A 21,737-nucleotide genomic window follows, 5' to 3' on the forward strand; every position below is an offset into this window, starting at 1 on the left:
TTTTTTTCACCAAATTTTAAAATCCGGATTACAAAACATGGGGGGGGATTGTCCCCACCTCTCAAAACTCTCCTACACTTAACCTGCTCAACTTCTCCCTCTGTCACAGTCTCTCGAGTTCTGAATCCAGTCCCTTGAGGTAGAATTACAAATCCATGCTGTTAACGAAATATAAAATTATACACCACTTTACGTTGCTGTTTTCCAATGAAGAGGTGTTTGACATGAGGAAGTTGTTCGAAAAGGGCATGGGATAAGAATGGCTAGAAGAAGTACTCAATGACTTTCTCTGTTTATCTAAGTTGTTCAGCCTGGAGGGGTGCAACCTTGTACAAACATGGAGAAAAACATGGACACATAGTCTAATGGCAAAAAGAATGCAGCTAACAGAAATATGAATGTAAACACAAAATGTTGGCAATATTTAAACTGCATTTGTGCGCTAAGAAAACCGAGTGAACATTTTATGATGGTAATCTTTTACTTACAACATATTTTACTTACAAGGCCTTGCTGGCTCCCAGCACAGACCAATTCTCACTTTTACTTCCCTGCTGCCTTAGCACAGATGCTCTCTTATGTCTATCAGCTTCCTTTTTGCAACTTACCAACAATGTGGGAAAATGTGCAATGGCCAATTACCCACCATCACCCAAATGAAATCCATATAGTTACTATGGGAACATGCAAACTCCACACAGACAGCACAAGGGTGTCACGATGGAAGTCGGGTATCTGGAGCTGTTGGGCAGCAATGTAGAATTTGATCAGGATTGGGGAAAGTTATGAATGAAAAGTTTCAAGTGGCAAAGGAAGAAGTGGGCATGGAAGGGAATATCTGTGACAGGACGGGGAGCAGGAGAAACTAAATGATACATGGAACTGGCTGGGAGAGGGTTGCTAAGGATGTCTTTGGGGAGGGATAGATTGATGAGATAAAGAAGGTCTGAAATAACCAGAATAGAGTGGTCATAAAACAGCAGTGAATGCTGGTGATGTGAGACATTCTTATTAGAATGACTGAGCATCCAAAGTTGTTGGACATTGAATGGAGCCATGTGATAAATGAATCTGTCTCTTTGAAACAACTCTTTGTTGGAATTCCAGTGAAAGTGGGCATCTGGTTCCAGTTTGCAGGAACAGAACTTGGTTATTGCACAAAATTTGAGTTCATGTTTGCTTAGAGGCATGGAAATATTGTATGTCCAATACATAACCCAGAGCTGTATTTTGACTACCATTGAAGTTAATGAAGATATAGAGGAATATGTGCTGATCTATGATGAGTGATGAAAGGCTACAGTAGGTTCTCACCACATTGACATGACTGGTCAGAATGTTAGTGTGAGTGGTGATGCAGACCTTCACTGACCTTCACAGTCCAATCTGAATAAATCCCACCAAAGAAAAATACTGTTCTCTTTTGCTTATACTCCTGACAACTGAGGTGCACTTGGCCAAATGTACCAGGCGTCATGCTGCTGTTAATTACAGCAGAGTACACTAAAATACTTTGTTGGGCAAGGACAGGATTAGAGCACGAGGGACTCTGCTTCAGCTCAATGTTCAGTCAAGCAGAAATGGCCAAGAAGCAAACAAGTCTTTCACTCTTGAAATAATTGCTTTGCAGCTGTAAAAAATATCTTGGGTTATAAAATCTCAAATACCTGCCCTGCCCCAATATCTGGGGCGTATTAAAGATATTGTAAAAATAGAAGATACATATTTGATTAAAGTTTTGCTTGCAGCAAGTAAGAAGGCCATTACCAGGCAGTGGCTTAATGAAAAAAGTCCAAAACAGGAACAGTGGTTAGAAATTGTGCGAGACATCTTTAATATGGAGAAATTGACATATTCCTTGAGAGTCAAGGAGAATTTATTTGAGAAGATCTGGGAAAAATGGACCGTTTATTTGAGCCATGATACCAATTAGATAAATGCTGAGCTAGATATGGGAAGATTGTGTTATATAGAACTAGATGGTATGTTTGTATGAATATTGAATTATCTCCAGATAACTAATCAATGTAATGTTTTTTCTTTTTTTAATTTGGTAAGTGAACCACACGGCCTTATTCCAATTTTTTTAATTTATTCACTTTTTTTTTTCCCCCTATCTACTTTTTTTTTTACTTTGATTGCTGTTTTTCTTACTGTTTTATTTATGGTGATGGTTTTGCACTGTTTTGTATATATCTCTTAGAAATCAATAAAAATTTAAGTGAAAAAAAAAGAAATAATTGCTTTGAATTTCGAGTCGCAGTCATGCAGCTGTACAATGCAGAAACAAGCCTCTCTGCCCAAATTGTCCACTCTGACCAAGTTGTTTAACCCAGACAGTCCCACTGCCTGTATCCAAACCTTTTCTATGCATCTGTTCAAGGTCATACGAATATTGTAATTGTACCTGTTTTTTAACATCTTCCATGTACACACTGCCCTCTGCATGAAATAATTGCTCCTCAGCTCCCTTTTAAATCTTCTGGCTCTCACATTAAAACTATGCCTTCTTATTTTAGATTCCCCTACCTTGAGAAAAAGAGTGCAGTTATTAACCTTATCTATCTCCCATCATGGTTTTATTAACCCTTATACACCGCCCCTTGGACTCCTATACTCCAAGGAAAAAGGTCTTAGTTTATCGATCCTTATAAATCCAAAACCCTCCAAAGCTGGTAACATCGTATTAAATCATTCTTGCATTCTTTCCATTTTAATTATATCTTTCCTGTAGCAGGCCAACCGGAACTGTGCACAGTACTTCAAAAGTGGACTTACCAATGTCTTGTACAGCTGTAACATAATATCTCCATTCCTGTACTGAATACCCTGACCAATGAAGGCAAGTGTACTAAATGTCTTCTTCACCATGCTGTCTTCCTGTGTCACTACTTTCATAGACCTATGTCATGCATCCCTAGGTCCCTGTGTCCTACAATACCCCCGAGGGTCCTACCATTTGCTATATAAGTCCTGCCTTGGTTTGTTTTGCCAAAATGCAACACCTCACATATCGCAGAATTAAACTCCATCTGCCATTCCTTGGCTCGTTGGCACATTTGATCAAGATTCCATTGCCATCTTAGATAACCTTCTTTACTATCCGTGCAACCACTGATTTTTGTGTTATCTGCAAACTTACTAACCATGCCATCTAAATTCACATCCAAATCAATACTATGAATAACAAACAACCTGTAAGCCAGCACTGATTCCTATGCCACCCCACTTGTTATCGGCCTCCAATCTGAAAAAAAACATTCCTCTACACCATCCTCTGTCTTCCATCTTTAAATCAATGTAATTTTTTTCTAGTTCATCCTGGATCTCATTTGATCTAACCTTCCAGACCAGCCTGCCAGGTGCTATTTTGTCAAAGGCCCAGTCGTAGACTATATAGACAACATCTACTGTCTTTCCTGGTCAATCCTCTTGGTCACCCCTTCAAACAATTCAATCGAATTTGTAAAAAGAATTTCCTATGCATATAGCCATGCTGATTATCCCTACTCAGTCCTTGTCTTTCCCAATGTCTCTCAGAATCCCCTAAAATAACATGCCTACTTTAGATGTTAGGCTCACCCTTCCATCGTCCCCAGTCATTTCCTTGCAGCCATTCTTAAATAAAGACCCGACATTAGGCACCCTCCAGTCGTTCGGCACCTCACCTGTGGCTAAAGATGATATTTTGCCTGGGGCCCTGCTATTTCTTTCCGAGCTTCCCACAGTGCCCTAGAATTCAGTATAAGAGAAGAGGAAAGCGACAGACCCCTATGTAAATGTATGCAAATGAAAGAGTCTGTGATATGATGTGATGTTTGTTAACATGGGTTTTCCTTCATCAGTGACAGCATTTCGCTGTTATGCGGCCCATTGCAAGATGCTGTAATGCCTGCTCGACTAATCAGCCCATAGCTTGTGGGGGCCTGAGGCCACATGTAGCAAGTGACTCCGTGAAGGCATTGGGTCATCTGCCTCAACACCTTCCCCATCTCCACACACTGTATTTTCCATTGCTCTCATGGCAGATTTTTGCTTGTGGCTGAACCCAGGAGATGGTTCCTTAAGATTTGATTGGCAGCAGCCACAATTCTCTCTCCGAAGCTTGTGATGGAACTGGATAGGCCATGAATCACTGCAAAATCCCATAGTTTTACAACTAATGTGCATATACCTAATCTTGTGAAACATTTCGGGAGATCACATAGACACGTAGAAAATAGGTGCAGGAGGAGGCCATTCGGCCCTTCGAGCCAGCACCGCCCTTCATTGTGATCATGGCTGATCGTCCCCTATCAATAATCCGTGCCTGCCTTCTCCCCATATCCCTTGACTCGACGAGCCCCTAGAGCTCTATCTAACTCTCTCTTAAATCCATCCAGTGACTTGGCCTCCACTGCCCTCTGTGGCAGGGAATTCCATAAATTCACAACTCTCTGGGTGAAAACGTTTTTTCTCACCTCAGTCTTAAATGACCTCCCCTTTATTCTAAGACTGTGGCCCCTGGTTCTAGACTCGCCCAACATTGGGAACATTTTTCCTGTATCTAGCTTGTCCAGTCCTTTTATAATTTTATATGTTTCTATAAGATTGCCCCTCATCTTTCTAAACTCCTGTGAATACAAGCCTAGTCTTTTCAATCTTTCCTCATATGACAGTCCCGCCATCCCATGGATTATCTCGTGAACCTACGCTGCACTGCCTCAATCACAAGGATGTCCTTCCTCAAATTAGGAGACCAAAACTGTACACAATACTCCAGATGTGGTCTCATCAGAGCCCTATACAACTGCAGAAGAACCTCTTTACTCCTATACTGAAATCCTCTTGTTATGAAGGCCAACATTCCATTAGCTTTCTTCACTGCCTGCTGTACCTGCACGCCAACTTTCAGGTCTCGCTGTACCTCCCCCTTACCTAACCTAACCCCATTGAGATAATAATCTGCCCCCTTGTTTTTGCTGCCAAAGTGGATAACCTCACATTTATCTATATTATACTTCATCTACCATGCATCTGCCCACTCACTCAACCTGTCCAGGTCACCCTGCAACCTCCTAACATCCTCTTCACAGCTCACACTGCCACCCAGCTTTGTGTCATCCGCAAACTTGCTAGTGTTGCTACTAATTCCCTCTTCCAAATCATTAATATATATGGTAAACAGTTGCGGCACCAACACCGAGCCTTGTGGCACTCCACTCGCCACTGCCTGCCATTCTGACCCGTTCACTCCTATTCTTTGCTTCAGGTCTGCAAACAAATTTTCTATCCATGTCAACACCCTACCCCCAATACCATGTGCTCTAATTTTAGTCACCAGTCTCCTGTGCGGGACCTTATCAAAGGCTCTGAAAGTCTAGATACACTACATCCACTGGCACCCCTTCATCCATTTTGCTTGTCACATCCTCAAAAAATTCCAGAAGATTAGTCAAGCATGATTTCCCTTTCATAAATCCATGTTGACTTGGACTAATCCTTTTACTGCTATCCAAATGCCCCATTATTACCTCTTTAATAATTGACTCCAGCATCTTTCTCACCACCGAAGTCAGGCTAACTGGTCTGTAATTCCCCGTTTTCTCTCTCACTCCTTTCTTGAAAAGTGGGATAACATTAGCTATCACGTTGGACAATACATATACACACACCTATATACATGTACTCACACACACACACACACACACACACACACACACACACACACACACACACACACACACACACACACACACACACACACACACACACACACACACACACATGTATATGTGTGTGTGTGTGTGTGTGTGTGTGTGTGTGTGTGTGTGTGTGTGTGTGTGTGTGTGTATATAAACAGGTCCTAGCACAATTAAATTGGTTGTCATGGTAACTTGTCCACATCTGAGTAGGAAACTGACGTTTACAAGTTTGCCACAGTCGTGTTAAATCACTAAAAAAGAGCAGAATTAGAAAGACCATTAATTATTGTCCTTGTACAGATGCTGTCGCCCTGAGTGTGTTAAGTAGCAAATGTAATTAATTGAAACACTTTAAAAACTCATACGTACCAGGTTAATCAATTCTTCTTCAGTCTTGATGGGCATAACATTGGGAAGAATTATTTTGTTTTGGCTTTTAATGTAGCATTTTTCTCCTCCAGCGAACCGTATCCCTGTTAGTCCCTTTAAAAAAAAAGTGATTTGTTCTTCATACTGCGCAATCATGTTAGCAAAACAAAATATAAAAAAAGTAACAGGAATGGTGATAGGTTTTTATTCCTCAAACATAAATGCAGACTGTGCCTGAAGCTGCCAAAGCCATTGAGAGCTCTTTTCTCACCGCCTGTCATTACAGATTATGAACTTAGTACAATTCAGTGACTAAAAGAAGAATATGATCCCTTTTTAAAAATATGCAATTGCATTTTGCATCCATTTGTATCTATTCTCTCCCTCATTCGTGGAAAAAATGACTTTTGGCCAAACATTGTTTATTTATTTATACAATAAATCACCAAACTTATTTGGCAGATGACCTTTTATTTAAAGGGTGAGGTAATGATGGGTCTGTAGCAAGTAGGCTTCAGCAGAGGATTATGAACAGTGAGGAAAAAGTGGTGGCTAAGGATGATAAGCCTGAAGCAAAGATTTTTTTCATGCTTTTTAAGGCTTGTGATCACATTGACCCCAAGCATGGTCTGATTCTGCAATTCCTGCTGGGATTGTGGAGTAGAAAGTAAGTCAATGCCAGCTGCCTGTAGCTGGTTTCTGAAAAGAAACTCTGCAAGTGATGCTGAGTACAGTTATCAACATAGATGCACCTTTTTTTTCAGGGAGCAGGGACAATCAACTGAAGGGCAAAGAAAAGAATAACCTATTATGTACATAAGGAAGTCCTTTCTATACAGAGAACTTGACTGCAGGACAGGAAAACCAACGCAGTATGAGGGAAGGCACAAAGGGGAACTGGAACAGCTCAATGAATTACTAACGAGGAAGCTGTATGGAAATTGCACATGCAGCGTCTTCAGGAGGTGAAATGGTAACATACTCGTGGCAAGACTTTGGGAACAAAAGCAGCAGAGCTCTGCAAGTGTCATAATGTGTGACAGAATGGAGAAGGGAGTTATTGCAGAAAGCTATTTCCCCAAGTCAAGTATTTTTTCTCAGCGGACATTACTTTTCTTTGAGATAAAAGCACAACCCTTCTTCACCTGAAGAAACAGTGGTTTGTGTAATGATGCAGTTGTACAGGGCCCTGGTGAGACCACACCTGGAGTATCGTGTGCAGTTTGTCTAATATGAGGAAGGACATTCTTGCTATTATGGGGGTACAAAGATAGTCTATCAATTTCTTTTGAAGGCAATTATAAATGTGTAATAAGCACTGGTGTGGTCTGGATTGGCAAAATCTGAGACAAATTTTAAAAAGTGATCCTGATGTGGAGAAACTCGATGCATAATGGTTTATTCATAACCTGTTTGTGGAAACACCTTATGGCATAAAACCTGAGGTTGTGGTAAATTAGATTAGTGCCTTCAGGTGACCATCTCTGTGGTATTTTAAGGACCAAATACCATTTCATGATTTTCAGACCTCCCAAGCAAGTTGTCTCTTGTTAGAATTTCCGGGATAGTGCATACTGTTTGGGGTGTATTACCTAAAGTGTCACCAGTCACAATCCAAGAAGCATCTATTCCTTCAGACGTGAACATCTGTTTGTTCTCCTCCTCTGTCCTGACACAGCAATGGCTGTTACCGCGGTTCAAAGCCTGACCCTTCTGTATGAATGACTCCTTGTCATCGCACTTGTGTTCGTAATTGTCTCCTAACATCATATAAGCACTGGGAGAAGATATCTTTAGTTCTGACTCAAAACTATTATTGAGAGATTTAAAATTAAATCCTTTATGTGATGAATGATCAATAGCTGGCTATTCTTGACATTCTAGTGTCCCACATCTCTTCACGGCTTCATGGGAATATGTGGCATTTGATACTATTTAATTTTCACAGTACCTAGTCCTGATTTGTTTACTGAATCTGATATTAAATTAATAGCAATATTATTCAAAAGTTCATCATTATTACTGTAATGCATTAGGTCTGCAAATCTAACCAGTTTACAGAGGCAGGTTTAAAATGTATTCCTGAACAAGTGCATAAAATCCTAAGTAGATGAATAGTGGTGCCAGTGAAGAATTGGTGATTGATACAAATTAAACTGGTTGCCTGCCAGTATAGCCCGCAAGCATGAAAGTCACACATGGGTTGTCACGGTCAGTTTGTAAATCTTTGATAGATATTCCAGTTGCACTTCAGATATACATTTATCCTTTCTCTAAAATGTCTTATTGCTGTCTGAATATCAGGTTGTAACTCACTTGCACAGACAGTGGTGCAGTACATTACCACCACTTTTGATTTGTGCAGATGCCAACAGACAAAAAATAATTTTCATATAAATGAATTGCTAAGAAAGATGTGTAATTAACAGGTATGACTAAGCGAACAAATCTTCCCATTGGTGCATTAATTACTTTCACTTGTAGAAATGCAGATAATTGGAAGGTGAGAACACCTTTGACTCACAGTTTTAAAATCATGGATTTCCACAGATTCATCGCTGCCATTTCCTGTGATGAAGGTCTCAAACCCACTGATAGCATCGATCTTCATTAAGCTCTCTTTGATGGTACCATCGATGTTTATTCGGTACGTTATGTCATAAACCTGAAATCAAACATAACGTTTTTGCAGCTCCAAATCAGAATGCATTTCTGAATAACTGGGACAGTCATTTTAAGAAATTTAAAGGGCAAGCAATTTGGGTCTAAAAGCTATGAAACCAACAGCATTTGAATTTGTTTGTCTTGATTAGGCATATCTTTTATTATGCAACCCAGTTAATGAAACAGAAATGAACATGACCATTTTAATAAAAAGGAAATGAAAAGAAATAGAAAATTGATATCCTGAATAATTATTTGCCCCTGGCTAATTGAGCAGTTACTATGCTTCTATTATTATATCCACGGCTGACAAAGCCGTGGAGATATGATGATCCCATCGCATTTTAATTGCTGGTACTGTGGGGTGAATTTTCTGACATGGGTGTGAATGCACTTTTGAGAATTTTATGGTTCAGCTGGGAATGCTGCAATTTCTGCTAGCAAGCTGCTAAGATATCCAAATATACAGCAGCTAAAATTAATCTCTCTGTATTTTATCATTGATAGGAATGACCTGCATCGATGGCACTGACAGCATTGACGTCGAACATGAACGAGGGGGATAGATAGTAAAGTGCAAAGGTGAGCACATTTTGATGAATCCATTATGCACACAATTTCACTAAACCGTCATCAATCCAAAAATAAATACTTTGTGACTAAACAAATACATAGCGCAGAAACAGAGATTGCAGTTATCAAGAAACACAATTGTCTTGCCATAATTGGATGAATAATGATAAGGTTCATGTAATAACTTATTAAACTGAAATGTTTCTCAGCATCAGTTTTCCATACCAAATAAATCAGTTCTGCTTGTACCCTGGGGTGAGTTACAACACCATCATTGGAAAATCTAAATTATTTGTGGGTGCTAAAAATCAGAAATAAAAACAGAGAACACTGAGGATACTAGGGTAGCAACTGTAGAAAGAGGTCTGACAAAGGGTCTCCAACCTGAATTGTTAATTTTGATTTTCATCCATGGATGCAACCTTGTCTGCTAAATTTTACACAGATTTTCTGCTTTATTTCAAAATAAATGCATCTACCTGAGGCAATGTCTCAAGAAAGCATCTATAATCAAGCTCCATGCTCTTTTATCACTGCTACCATTGTGCAGGAGGTACAGAAGACCTTGAACCAACCCACCCAATCTCTTGCACTACTATGAACTTGTATTTTTTTCTCCTAATTATGTTGTGCACAGTTTTTAAATTATATTATTACCAACAGTTTTTAAAAAAAAGTTGTGTTATGTATAATTTATGTTATGTGCCCGTGAATTTGCTGCAAACATGATTTTCATTGTACCTGTACCTTGTGCACATGACTATAAATTCGACTTGACTGGAGCTCATCAAACCTGCAAGTGCAAACTAGGGTGACTTGCTTAACCTGAGGGCATGGAAATGTACAGAAGTTCACGTTCTCCTGTTGTATCCACGAGGAGTACAGGTGTCTAGTGGCCAGTGTTGTGATGGGCGTAGCACCTCAACACTTCCTCTGCTAAGGAACAGCCTAGTCGGGGACTAGTCAGATCTGTATATATCTAATTGGAAGATCAACCCCAACAAACTCAGTGTCATTGTAGAATAATAGTTTCATCTTAACCAATGGTTTCATAAAGATTAATTGCAGCTTTCTTGGTTTTCTAGATTGTCACTTTTAATGAAGCCAATCATCACTTATGCTTTATTAACAGCCTTATTAACGTCCCGTCACCTTCAAAGGCTTCTGGATGTAAATCCACGGTTCACATTGTTCCTTCACCCACTTTATAATTATGTCATTTAGTTTCTATTGCCTTTCCGTGGCTCTCCTTCGTAATTGTATCAGTTCTCACTTCTCTATTAAATTCCATCTCCCACGTGTCTGCCTTTATCACCTGTCTATGCTCTACTAAAGTCTGTTCTTCTTTCACAATAACACTTTTCTAAAATTTGTAGCAGTGGCAAACTTTAAAATTATCCTCCCCATGTCAAGACCAGGTCATTAAAATGTATCAAATCAAAGCAGCAGTCACAAAAATAGCTCTCTCGGGAGACCACTATATACTTCCTTCCAGCCTGAATAATAACTATTTATGATTAGGCTCTGCTTTTTGTTCCTTAACCAATTTTAAACCTGTGCTGCTAATGCCTCTCTAATCCCAAGGGGATCAATTCGTTTCATCAGTTCCATGCCATTTTCCAAAATGTTTGCCTTTCCAAATTCCACATCTACCAACGTGCACTATCTGCAATGTAATCTTACTTTTGCTTGTTATATAATCCTGTTTTACTTGACCTATTCCTTCAAATATAATTGTAATTATCTTCCCAATAATAGTTACAAAGGAAGTAAAAATGTTTCCAGCTGTATTTAAGCAATTACCACTTTTATTTGAGATGTTCTGCACCAATATTGCTTGTTCCTTATCATACAAAGGTAATGGGCCACTAAGGGTTGTGCATTCTCAATCTTTATTTAGACATTGTATTTTTCTGGTTAAAACACAGGAGGATAATTACCAACATGTATTTTGAATGTACACAAAAATGCTGGAGACACTCAGTGGGTGAAGCAGCAACTATGGAGCGAAGGAGATTGGCAACGTTTCGGGCCGAAACCCTTCTTCAGACTGATCGGGGGTGGGGGGAGGCGGGGAGAAGAAAGGAAAAAGGAGAAGGAGCCCGAGGGCTGAGGTAGGAAGGGGAGGAGACAGCAAGGGTTAACAGAGTTGTGAGAAATCAATGTTCATGCCACCAGGATGCAGACTCCCCAAGTGGAATATGAGGTGCTGCTCCTCCAATTTCCGGTGTTGCTCACTCTGGCTGTGGAGGAGGCCCAGGGCAGAGCGGTCGGATATGGAATGGGAGGGGGAGTTGAAGTGCTGAGCCACCGGGAGGTCAGGTTGGTTAGTGCGGACCGAGCGGAGGTGTCCGGCGAAACGATCGCCAAGCCTACGCTTGGTGTTGTTTATTGCGGACCGAGCAGAGGTGTTCGGTGAAGCGATCGCTTGGTTTGGTTAGTGCGGACCGAGCGGAGTATGAAGTATCATAATAGAATGTATTTTGACAGATCTGCTGTTTTTCCGTCGTCTAAACCTGAGACTACTGATTCTCCTATTTTCTTTCCCTTTTGGTTCTTTTCATCCATCTCCCTCCTTATTTGGTTGCACTTATCCCCTTTCTTTATTATCAGGTTCCAGCATCTACATCCTATTGTGCCTCCATTTATTGACTTCCAGCCTTTGTCTGTGCCTTCATCATCCCTTCTCTCCCCACCTGGCTATATCTGCCCTATTTTCCCCCTCTCTCCTTGTCCAAATCTACCTTTCACCTACCAACCACTGTATCCTAACTCCATCCCCCACCTGGCTCCCCCTGCCCATTATCCCCTTCCTTAAGTCGTTCCATCTGTCACCCTTTAACCCCTACATCACCCCTCCCACTCATATTTTTAAACTGCCTACACTCTACACTCTCAGTCCTGACATAGGGTCTCGACCCAAAACAATGACTATCCCTTTGCCTCCACAGATGTTGCTTGACCCGCTGTGTTTCTCCTGCAGTTTAATTTGGTATAGCCCGTGTATCCATTCACAGTCTGATCTTTCTGATTTTGGCTTTCTGCACTGAGAGAACAGGACCAAGGCAAACTTGAGAGCAACACCTCATCTTGTGTCTAGGCACATTGCAACCTTCTGCATTCTATTCTTCAACTTTATATAACGCTTTTTCCTTTTTTCATTATTCATTTTTCCTGTGATCCTTATTTTCTTGTGCTTTTTCCATGGTCTGGTGGGCTGACCGTGTTTCAGCAGTGCAGACTACTCAAAGTTCTACACACTATACAACATTAAATTTATCTGCGTAATATGTCATAATCTGATTTTAATTGTCATATTTATCACATCCTATCAGATGTCTTTCAGGACCACTATGGTCAGGTACTTGATCCAATCTTATTGGTTCACTCGACTGAGAATAATTTTTTAGAAATCATTGGAGATGGTTATGTTGAACTATGCTCTCTCTTAACATTGCTCGTTCTCCCTTACCAGCACACTGCATGATTATTTTTATCTGTGGGATGACAACCAGACATAATGTATTTCTCAATTGTGATCTATTGTGGAGAAATTGAAAATCTTCACATTAGCTGAGCAAATGTCTAATTTATTTCCCAACTGGACCAATCTGAAACTACATTATACAATCCCAATTATTAGTTGTGGACATAGCTCATTGTATGAATTGATTAGATACGATGTCCAAAGAACCAAAGAGTTATTATGCACCGTGCCATCCATCTTATTAATGCATTGAGTGTCTGCCAATGGGGAGACAGGTTAGACTTCAATCTGTCATCAGCTTAATAGTTATTTAGTAGTGTAGCACAGTATCAAAAGCCGGGTTTACAATTTATTTTGCATAAGATAATTTTCCTTTAATTGAAAAGCAAATTACCAGTTCCTAGTACATCTTGGGTGGCATGCTTTTGACATCTTGACTGTACTATCTTTACCTAGAATCAATTTTATCTTCAAATTAATCTCTTGTTTCCCCTGCTTCTTCAACAAAGATCCTACTTTTTGCTCATTTTAATTAACGTTGTCTTAAAAATAATATAATTGAGTTAATTTCAATAACTTACTGCAAAAGAGCCAAAATGATCCAACTTCGCTTACTCTCGACACTATCGTTCTCTTCACTGAAATCCACAACATCTAAGATGTGATGATGTGTACTGTGGCTAAACAATTCAATGGCAACAGTTCAATGTCCAAATGTCTAGTTAAAATTTAGCCAAGATTTTGTTTGACTCTCAAATTCTGATTGTGTGTACAAGCAGGGCTTGTAATATATTAGCTTGTATATTATAATATAGCTTGTATATCAATAACTATTAAAAGTCTGATCTTGAATGTGGATGTATTTGTTTGTGTGTGTCTTTATTTGTGTGTGTCTTTGTTTGTTTGTGTATAATCCCATCTTCTCGAAAAAAACGACATGCTAACGGTAAAAATTTACATATTCCGGTAGAGATTTTCCTCCTGGAGTCCAAAATGGCCTTATCTGAAAAATTCATGCTTTATTTCTCGAGTTATTAATGAGAATGTTCAAAAATCTGAAAAAAACGTCTGTCTTTCGCTGATGATGTCACAATGGATCTGCACGCTGTGTTCCACGCGCTGCGAGTGAAGAACAAGCTATCGAGTTTGTCTCGGGTCGGGTCCGTCTCAGGTTGCTCGGGTCTGTCTTGAGTCACTCAGGTGGCTCGGGTCTGTCTCGGGTCCTCTCTCTCTCTCTCTCTCTCTCAATTCAATTTCAATTCAATTAAAAAACTTTATTGGCATGATAAAAAAACATTGTTATATTGCCAAAGTATAAAACATGACATACATATTTAGGATGCATAAGTATAAATACAAGTATACAGTGCATGGATAAATATGTCCCTGTACATAAACTTGCAATAGGCCGATAGCCCTTTATTGATTGCTACACGTTCTTGTAGCTGTAAGCAGTACAACACAATAGCAAGTTTAGCAATTCAATATTAATTTCTTAGTGTTAGTTAATGTCGATTAGTATGTGCGTACATATGTGCATGTTGGTCATTCACCGTCTCTCAGGTTATGACATGCTGTTACGTATTGTGCACCAAGATGTGCTCCCTCCCCCTCCCCCTCCCCATCCCTCTGCCTCTCTTTCTCTCTCTGCCTCTCTTTCTCTCTCTGCCTCTCTCTCTCTCTCTCTCTCTCTCTCTCTGCCCCTCGCTCTCTCGCTCTCTTTTCTCTCTCTCTGCCCCCTCTCTCTCTGTCCCTCTCTGCCCTCTCTCTCTCTCTCTCTCTGCCTCTTATCTCTCTCTCTGCCCCCTCTCTCTTTCTGCCCTCTCTCTCTGTCCCTCTCTCTGCCTCGGCCCTCTGCCATCTCTCGCCCTCTCTCTGTCTCTGCCTTCTGCCCTCTCTCTGCCCTCAGCCTTCTCTCTCAGCCCTCTCTCTCTCTGCCCTCTCCCTCTCTCTGCCCTCTCTCTGTCTGTCTCTCTCTGCCCTCTCTACCCCCTCCCCTTCCCTCGCTAGCCATGTCTGCGAGTTGTGGGTTATGCATGAATGGATAGGGCGGGGATGGGGTGAAAGGAGTAAATGAATAATATTAATATAATATCAAGGGGGGTGGTTAGTGTGTGTGTGACGCCGCAGACTGCCCCCCACCCCCTTCCCCCGCAGCCACATGTTGAGGAGACGGGACCCAACGGGTCCCACTTGGTCTAGTTCTCCTTTGAGATTTGTAGTAAATAACTGACTGCTTGCTGTGTAAATTGGTTAGGGATAAAGTTCCAGAAAGTTGGTCTCTCTGTGTTTTAGCATCTTGTCTCTTTGTGTGGTAGGTACACAGCACAGACATGATGCCTGCCTTTCTGCAAGTGATTTTGTTTAATAAACAGTTTGTTAGTTTAAATGACTTACTATCCTCTAGAGGGGTGAAATAGACGCATGGTGCTAGAAGTGCTACTTGGTAAAGTGTGAGATTTGGATTAATGCTTAATGTTTTATGGGATTAACCCTGATTAAAATAACACATGGAAATGCTCTGAGAAAGTGAGCTTTGTGATTCACTTGTGAAACAACATCATGGAAAAGGTAAAAATTGTGGAGCAAGGCTCGTAATCCACTAAAGAATAGAGACATCAAGAGAAAACGTTCTCACCATTTATGGTGCACCATAAACTTGAACAGATGATAGTAAAAATGCTTTTCTACTTCACTGCCCACAAGAGGAGATAATTATACTGCACCACTAATTCTTCAAATGAAATCTTGCATAATTGCAGTCACAACAAAACCTGCCCAGAAATGAAACGGTCAACCATAGTCATATGTTTATGCAGCATGAACACTTTGGCCCAAATCATTCAAGTCAACCAAGATTTCTATCTGAGGTAGTTACATTTGCCTGCATTTCGCCCATATCTCTCTAAACAATTCTTATCCGTGTACATGTCTAAATGTATTTTAAACAATGTAATTGTACCTGGCTTTATGGCTTCCTCTAGTAGCTTGTTCCATATACCCACCAAGCACTGTGTGAAAAATGTGCCCCTTAGGTCCCCTGCACGATGGCACAATGGTAGAGTTGCTGCCTTACAGACATGGGTTCAATCCCGACTACGGGTGTTGGTTGTACGGAGTTTGTACATTCTCCCCGAGATCGCATGGGTTTTCTCTGTGATCTTCGGTTTCCTCATCCAAAGACATGCAGGTATGTAGCTTAATTGGCTAGGTGTTTGTGTAAATTGTCCCTAGTGTGTGTAGGATAGTGTTAATGTGTGTGGGGATCGTTGGTCGACGCAGACTCAGTGGGCCAAAGGGCCTGTTTCTGTGCTGTATCTCTAAACTAAACTAAATGAAATCTTTCACCTCTAATCCTAAATCTATGCCCTATAGTTTGAATGTTCCCTACCCTCGGAAACAAAGAGTGAACATCCACCTTTTCTACACCCCTCTTGAATTTATATACCTCTAAAAGCTCACCCCACAATCTCCTACTCTCCAGGTAAATAAAGCCAGTCTATCCTGCCTCTCTTAATTCAAGCACTCCAATCCCGATAACATCCTTGTGAATCTTATCTGCAACATTTACTGCTTAATGACATTCTTCCTATAGCTGGGCGATCAGAACTGTGCACAACAATGATCCAAGTGTGGTCTCACCAATGACTTGTACAGTTGCCACCTGAGTAGGTTGACCATCACAAAAATTATTTGACCATTTTGTTAATGGAATTAAGCAAATAATTAAAGTTTGCAGTTCCAAAGGACCTGCTCGTCAGGGATCAGATTGTTTGTGTAGGACGGAACTGCAATTGCTGATTTAAACCGAACATGGATACAAAATGCGGGAGTAACTCAGCGAGACAGGCAGCATCTCTGGATAGAAGGAATGGGTGACGTTTCGGGTCGAGACCCTTCTTCAGACCAGATTGCTTGTTCTATCTGGAGCTAAAAGATCTTTTATTATACAAGATAGGGTTAACTCCAGGCAAGTGTATACAGGTATGCAAAGATACAAAGGCAACACATTTTGCATGCTGATACAATCAAATGAGATGTAAAAAGCATAACTGGGAAAGTAAAGCTTACATAATGCAAGTATTATGTAAGTGAACATGAGAGGCTGAAAAAATGCCATCTGGATAGAAAAGTGTAAGTGAAATGTTGACTGGAAAAACCTACAAACAGTGCAGCATGAAGAAGGCATTGCAAGTCTATGGAGTGAATATGAGTCCACAGTGGCAGAGAAACAGTGCGATTGAGTGCTACTTGAACATTGTAGAAGGCATTCTTAAAATGGCGAGTGAGTGATTTAGCTTTAATTGGATCCTGTTCCAGCTCTGCAGCAAGTAATCATCTTCCAATGTTTTTCACACGTCTTTTTCAATTCATCTCAGAAGATTGCCTGGTAATATTCTCAGTAAATCCTGGTCTTTTTGTGTACATGACTATGTTCCAAAATGAGTAATTTATGTTTTTAATGGAAGGAGAAAACCTATTAATTCCTAAATATGTACGAGGTAGCACAGCAGAGTAGACACGCTGGTATCTTGAGAATGAGCAAATCTATATCTTAATTATTTGGTAGATGGGGATATTCTCCGTGGCTTACACTGAAGAAATTGATTAAGTGACGAGAGACAAGGAGTGAGGATGATGGGCAAGTACTTTAATTAGCAGAACTTTACTTGTGGTCCCCACAAGAATATGCTGGGTCTTAAATATTCTTTCTACTTATGAACAACTTGCACTAACTTAGATAATGCAATTTATATCCACATGTTTTTTAAAGTTACTATTGACAGAGGTTACACAGTATTGTAATAAATATATTAGAATGAATGGAACTTGCAAAACGAAGATTGGTGTAAGAGTGTATCCACTTTTGTCTGTAAAACGAAAGGAACAAGCTACTTTCTGAATGATGGAGAACCAGAAGCAGTAGAATCCGTGTGCATTGATCATTAATTTGCCATGGACATGCCAAAGTTAATCAAAATACAGTGAATGCGTGGTACCTATGGAGACCGCAGCTTGGCAACACCACAAGTTCTGAGAATAGTTTGGGGCACTATAATTTGGAAAGGATATTCTGTATGGGAGGAAGTCCAGCAAATATTTACTAAAATTATGCTGAAGGTCCAAGGATGAAGAGAAAAGCATTTTCCAAATAATGTAGATGGTTACTTCATTTTTCAGATTTCAAAACAGTAAGGGGGCTGATCAGGTGGATAAAGAAAAACTAGTTCCAATATCTTTGGAGGGATTTGGGGAAGGGTTTGGCAAATGTATGGCAGATGCTGTTTAATGTTGATAAATGTGACGTTATCCACTTTGGTATCAAAAACAGGAAGGCAGATTATTGTCTAAATGGTGTCAAGTTGGGAAAAGAGATAGTACAACGGGATCTGGGGGTCCTTGTTCATCAGTCAGTGAAAGTAAGCTTGCAGGTACAGCAGGCAGTGAAGAAAGCGAATGGCATGTTGGCCTTCATAACAAGAGGAGTTGAGTATAGGAGCAACGAGGTCCTTCTGCTGTTGTACAGTGCCCTCGTGAGACCACACCTGGAGTATTGTGTGCAGATTTGGTCTCCAAATTTGAGGAAGGACATTCTTGCTATTGAAGGAGTGCAGCTTAGGTTCACAAGGTTAATTCCCGGGGTGACAATAGACAATAGGTGCAGGAGTAGGCCATTCAGCCCTTCGAGCTAGCACCACCATTCAATGTGATCATGGCTGATCATCCCCAATCAGTAACCCGTTCCTGCCTTCTCCCAATATCCCCTGACTCCGCTATATTTAAGAGCCCTTTGTAGCTCTCTCTTGAAAGCATCCAGAGAACCTGCCTCCACCTCACGCTGAGGCAGAGAATTCCACAGACTCAGCACTCTCTGTGAGAAAAAGTGTTTCCTCATCTCCGTTCTAAATGGCTTACTCCTTATTCATAAACTGTGGCCCCTGGTTCTGGACTCCCCCAACATCGGGAACATGTTTCCTGCCTCTAGCGTGTCCAAACCCTTAACAATCTTATATGTTTCAATGAGAAACCCTCTCATACTTCTAAACTCCAGTATGTTCAAGCCCAGCTGCTCCATTCTCTCAGCATATGACAGTCCCACCATCCCGGGAATTAACCTTGTAAACCTACGCTCCACTCCCTCAATAGCAAGAATGTCCTTCCTCAAATTAGCGGACAAAAACTGCACACAATACTCCAGGTGTGGTCTCACTAGGGCTCTGTACAACTGCAGAAGGACCTCTTTGCTCCTATATTTGATCCCTCTTGTTGTAAAGGCCAACATGCCATTCGTTTTCTTCACTGCTTGCTGTACCTGCATGCTTACTTTCATAGACTGATGATCAAGGGCCCCCAGATCCCGTTGTACTTCTCCTTTTCCCAACTATGCCATTTAGATAGTAATCTGCCTTCCTGTTTTTGCTACCAAAGTGGATAACCTCACATTTATCCGCATTAAACTTCATCTGCCATGCATCTTCCCACTCCCCCAACCTGTCCAAGTCACCCTGCATTCTCATAGCATCCTCTTCACAATGCACACTGCCACTCAGCTTTGTGTCCTCTTCAAATTTGCTAATGTTACTTTGAATCCCTTCATCCAAATCATTGATGTATATTGTAAATAGCTGCGGTCCCAGCACCGAGCCTTGCGGTACCTCACTAGTCACTGCCTGCCCTTCTGAAAGGGACCCGCTAATCCCTACTCTTTGTTTCCTGTCTGCCAACCACATCTCTATCCATGTCAGCACTCTTCCCCCAATACCATGTGCCCTAATTTTGCCCACTAATCTCCTATGTGGGACCTTATCAAATGCTTTCTGAAAGTCCAGGTACACTACATCCACTGGCTCTCCCTTGTCCATTTTCCTAGTTACATCTTCAAAAATTTCCAGAGGATTAGTCAAGCATGATTTCCCCTTCGTAAATCCATGCTGGCTTGAACCGATCCTGTTACTGCTGTTACATGTTACAAATGTTCGGATATTTCATCTTTTATGATTGACTCCAGCACTTCCCCACCACCGATGTCTGGCTAACTAGTCTATAATATCCTGTTTTCTCTCTCCCGTCTTTCTTAAAAAGTGGGATAACACTAGCTACCCTCCAATCCACAGGAACTGATCCTGAGTCTATAGAACATTGGAAAATTATCACCAATGCATCCACAATTTCTAGAGCCACTTCCTTAAGTACCCTGGGATGCAGACCATCAGGCCCTGGGGATTTATCAGACTTCAGTCCCATCAGTCTATCCAACACCATTTCCTGCCTAATGTGGATTTCCTTCAGTTCCTCCGTCACCCCAGATCCTCTGGCCACTACTATATCAGGAAGATTGTTTGTGTCGTCCTTAATGAAGACATATCAAAAGTACCTGATCAACTTATCTGCCATTTCCTTGTGCCCCATAATAAATTCACCTTTTTTGGTCTTCAAGGGTCCAACTTTGGTCTTAACTAATTTTTTCCTCTTCACATACCTAAAGAAGCTTTTACTATCCTGCTTTATATTCTTGGCTAGCTTACCTTCCTACCTCATCTTTTCTCCCCGTATTGTCTTTTTGGTTATCTTCTGTTGTTCTTTAAACATTACCCAATCCTCTTGCTTCCCACTCATCTTTGCTACGTTGTCCTTCATTGCTTTAATTTTTATACTGTCCCTGACGTCCCTTGTCAGCCATGGTTGCCCCTTTCTCCGGTGGCGGGACTGCTGGTGGCTGGACTGCTGAGAGAATGGAGCGGCTGGGCTTGTATACTCTGAAATTTAGAAGGATGAGAGGGCATCTTATTGAAACATATAAGAGTATTAAGGGTTTGGACACACTAGAGGCAGGAAACAAGTTCCCGATGATGGTGGAGTCCAGAACCAGGGGCCACAGCTTAAGAATAAGGGGTAAGCCATTTAGAACAGAGATGAGGAAACACTTTGTCGCAGAGAGAGTTGTGAGTTTGTGGAATTCTCTGCCTCAGAGGGTGGTGGAGGCCGGTTCTCTGGATACTTTCAAGAGAGAGCTAGATAGGGCTCTTAAATATAGCGGAGTCAGGGGATATGGGGAGAAGGCAGGAACAGGGTACTGATTGTGGATGATCAGCCATGATCACATTGAATGGCGGTGTTGGCTCGAAGGGCCGAATGGCCTACTCCTGCACCTATTGTCTATTGTCTATTGTATTAGGAATCATGGGACACAGTCTGAAAATTAGAGTAGAGGGCGGCACAAATCTGCAACCTGCACTTGATACTGGGGAAACTGTAAACACAAATCTGTCATCTTCAGATTTAAAGTTAACAAAATATGGCTTTAAAGCTATGGAATTGGTATCAACCGATCTCATTGGATAACTTGAAAGGCTTAAGGACATCGGCTATTTCCAAATCTGATACAAGATAGCACAAATTTATTCTGGTATTAGTCTTTGAATGCCTATTGAATCCTTTAATAATGTTACAAGTTTGCCTTAATAATGTCATTTAACAGCACTTCTGTATGGCATCTGACATGTTCATTTAATTGGCAGTGTTGTCTTGGGCAATACTTGCAGTGTGTGCTTCCTCCATATGTGGCATTACCAGGCTTCCTTTCTCACCAGCCAGACCATTTCAAAGCTACTGCAAGGAATTTGTATTAACTTCATGCAAGATCTGTAATCGGCAGCTCTACTACAACACAGTTATTGACTCTCAAGTCATTTTGTTCAAATGGGAAAGCATTTTGTTGCTTCTAATTACTTAAAATTCCTGAAACAAATTATGCCAATTATTTTACAGTTAGTTTTCCCTGCTGCAGGTAAATAAATGCTTTAGGCTTCACTTCTTCCAGTAAATTAATGGCCACTTTCACTATTTAATATACTTTACGAAAATCTGCTGATATTTAAAATCTTATATTTTTTGCATTACAACGTAACTAATAAAGTAATGAATGCATTAACATGCAATGTGGTTCTCCACTTTGTTCG

General features: G+C 40.8%; 1 protein-coding gene across 1 annotated transcript in view; it reads right to left on the reverse strand.

Annotated features, from left to right (window-relative positions):
• Positions 1-21,737, reverse strand: part of LOC116979005 (leukocyte cell-derived chemotaxin 1-like) — a 140,869-nt gene that overhangs the window by 43,311 nt on the left and 75,821 nt on the right. The window contains exons 3-4 of the mRNA XM_033030386.1: positions 8,578-8,718; positions 6,054-6,167 (exon numbers count right to left, since the gene is read on the reverse strand). Coding sequence (XP_032886277.1) covers positions 6,054-6,167; positions 8,578-8,718 — 255 coding nt within the window. The remainder of the gene's footprint in view (positions 1-6,053; positions 6,168-8,577; positions 8,719-21,737) is intronic.

Source organism: Amblyraja radiata, chromosome 12, assembly GCF_010909765.2.
Source record: "Amblyraja radiata isolate CabotCenter1 chromosome 12, sAmbRad1.1.pri, whole genome shotgun sequence".
NCBI classification, from domain to species: domain Eukaryota; kingdom Metazoa; phylum Chordata; class Chondrichthyes; order Rajiformes; family Rajidae; genus Amblyraja; species Amblyraja radiata.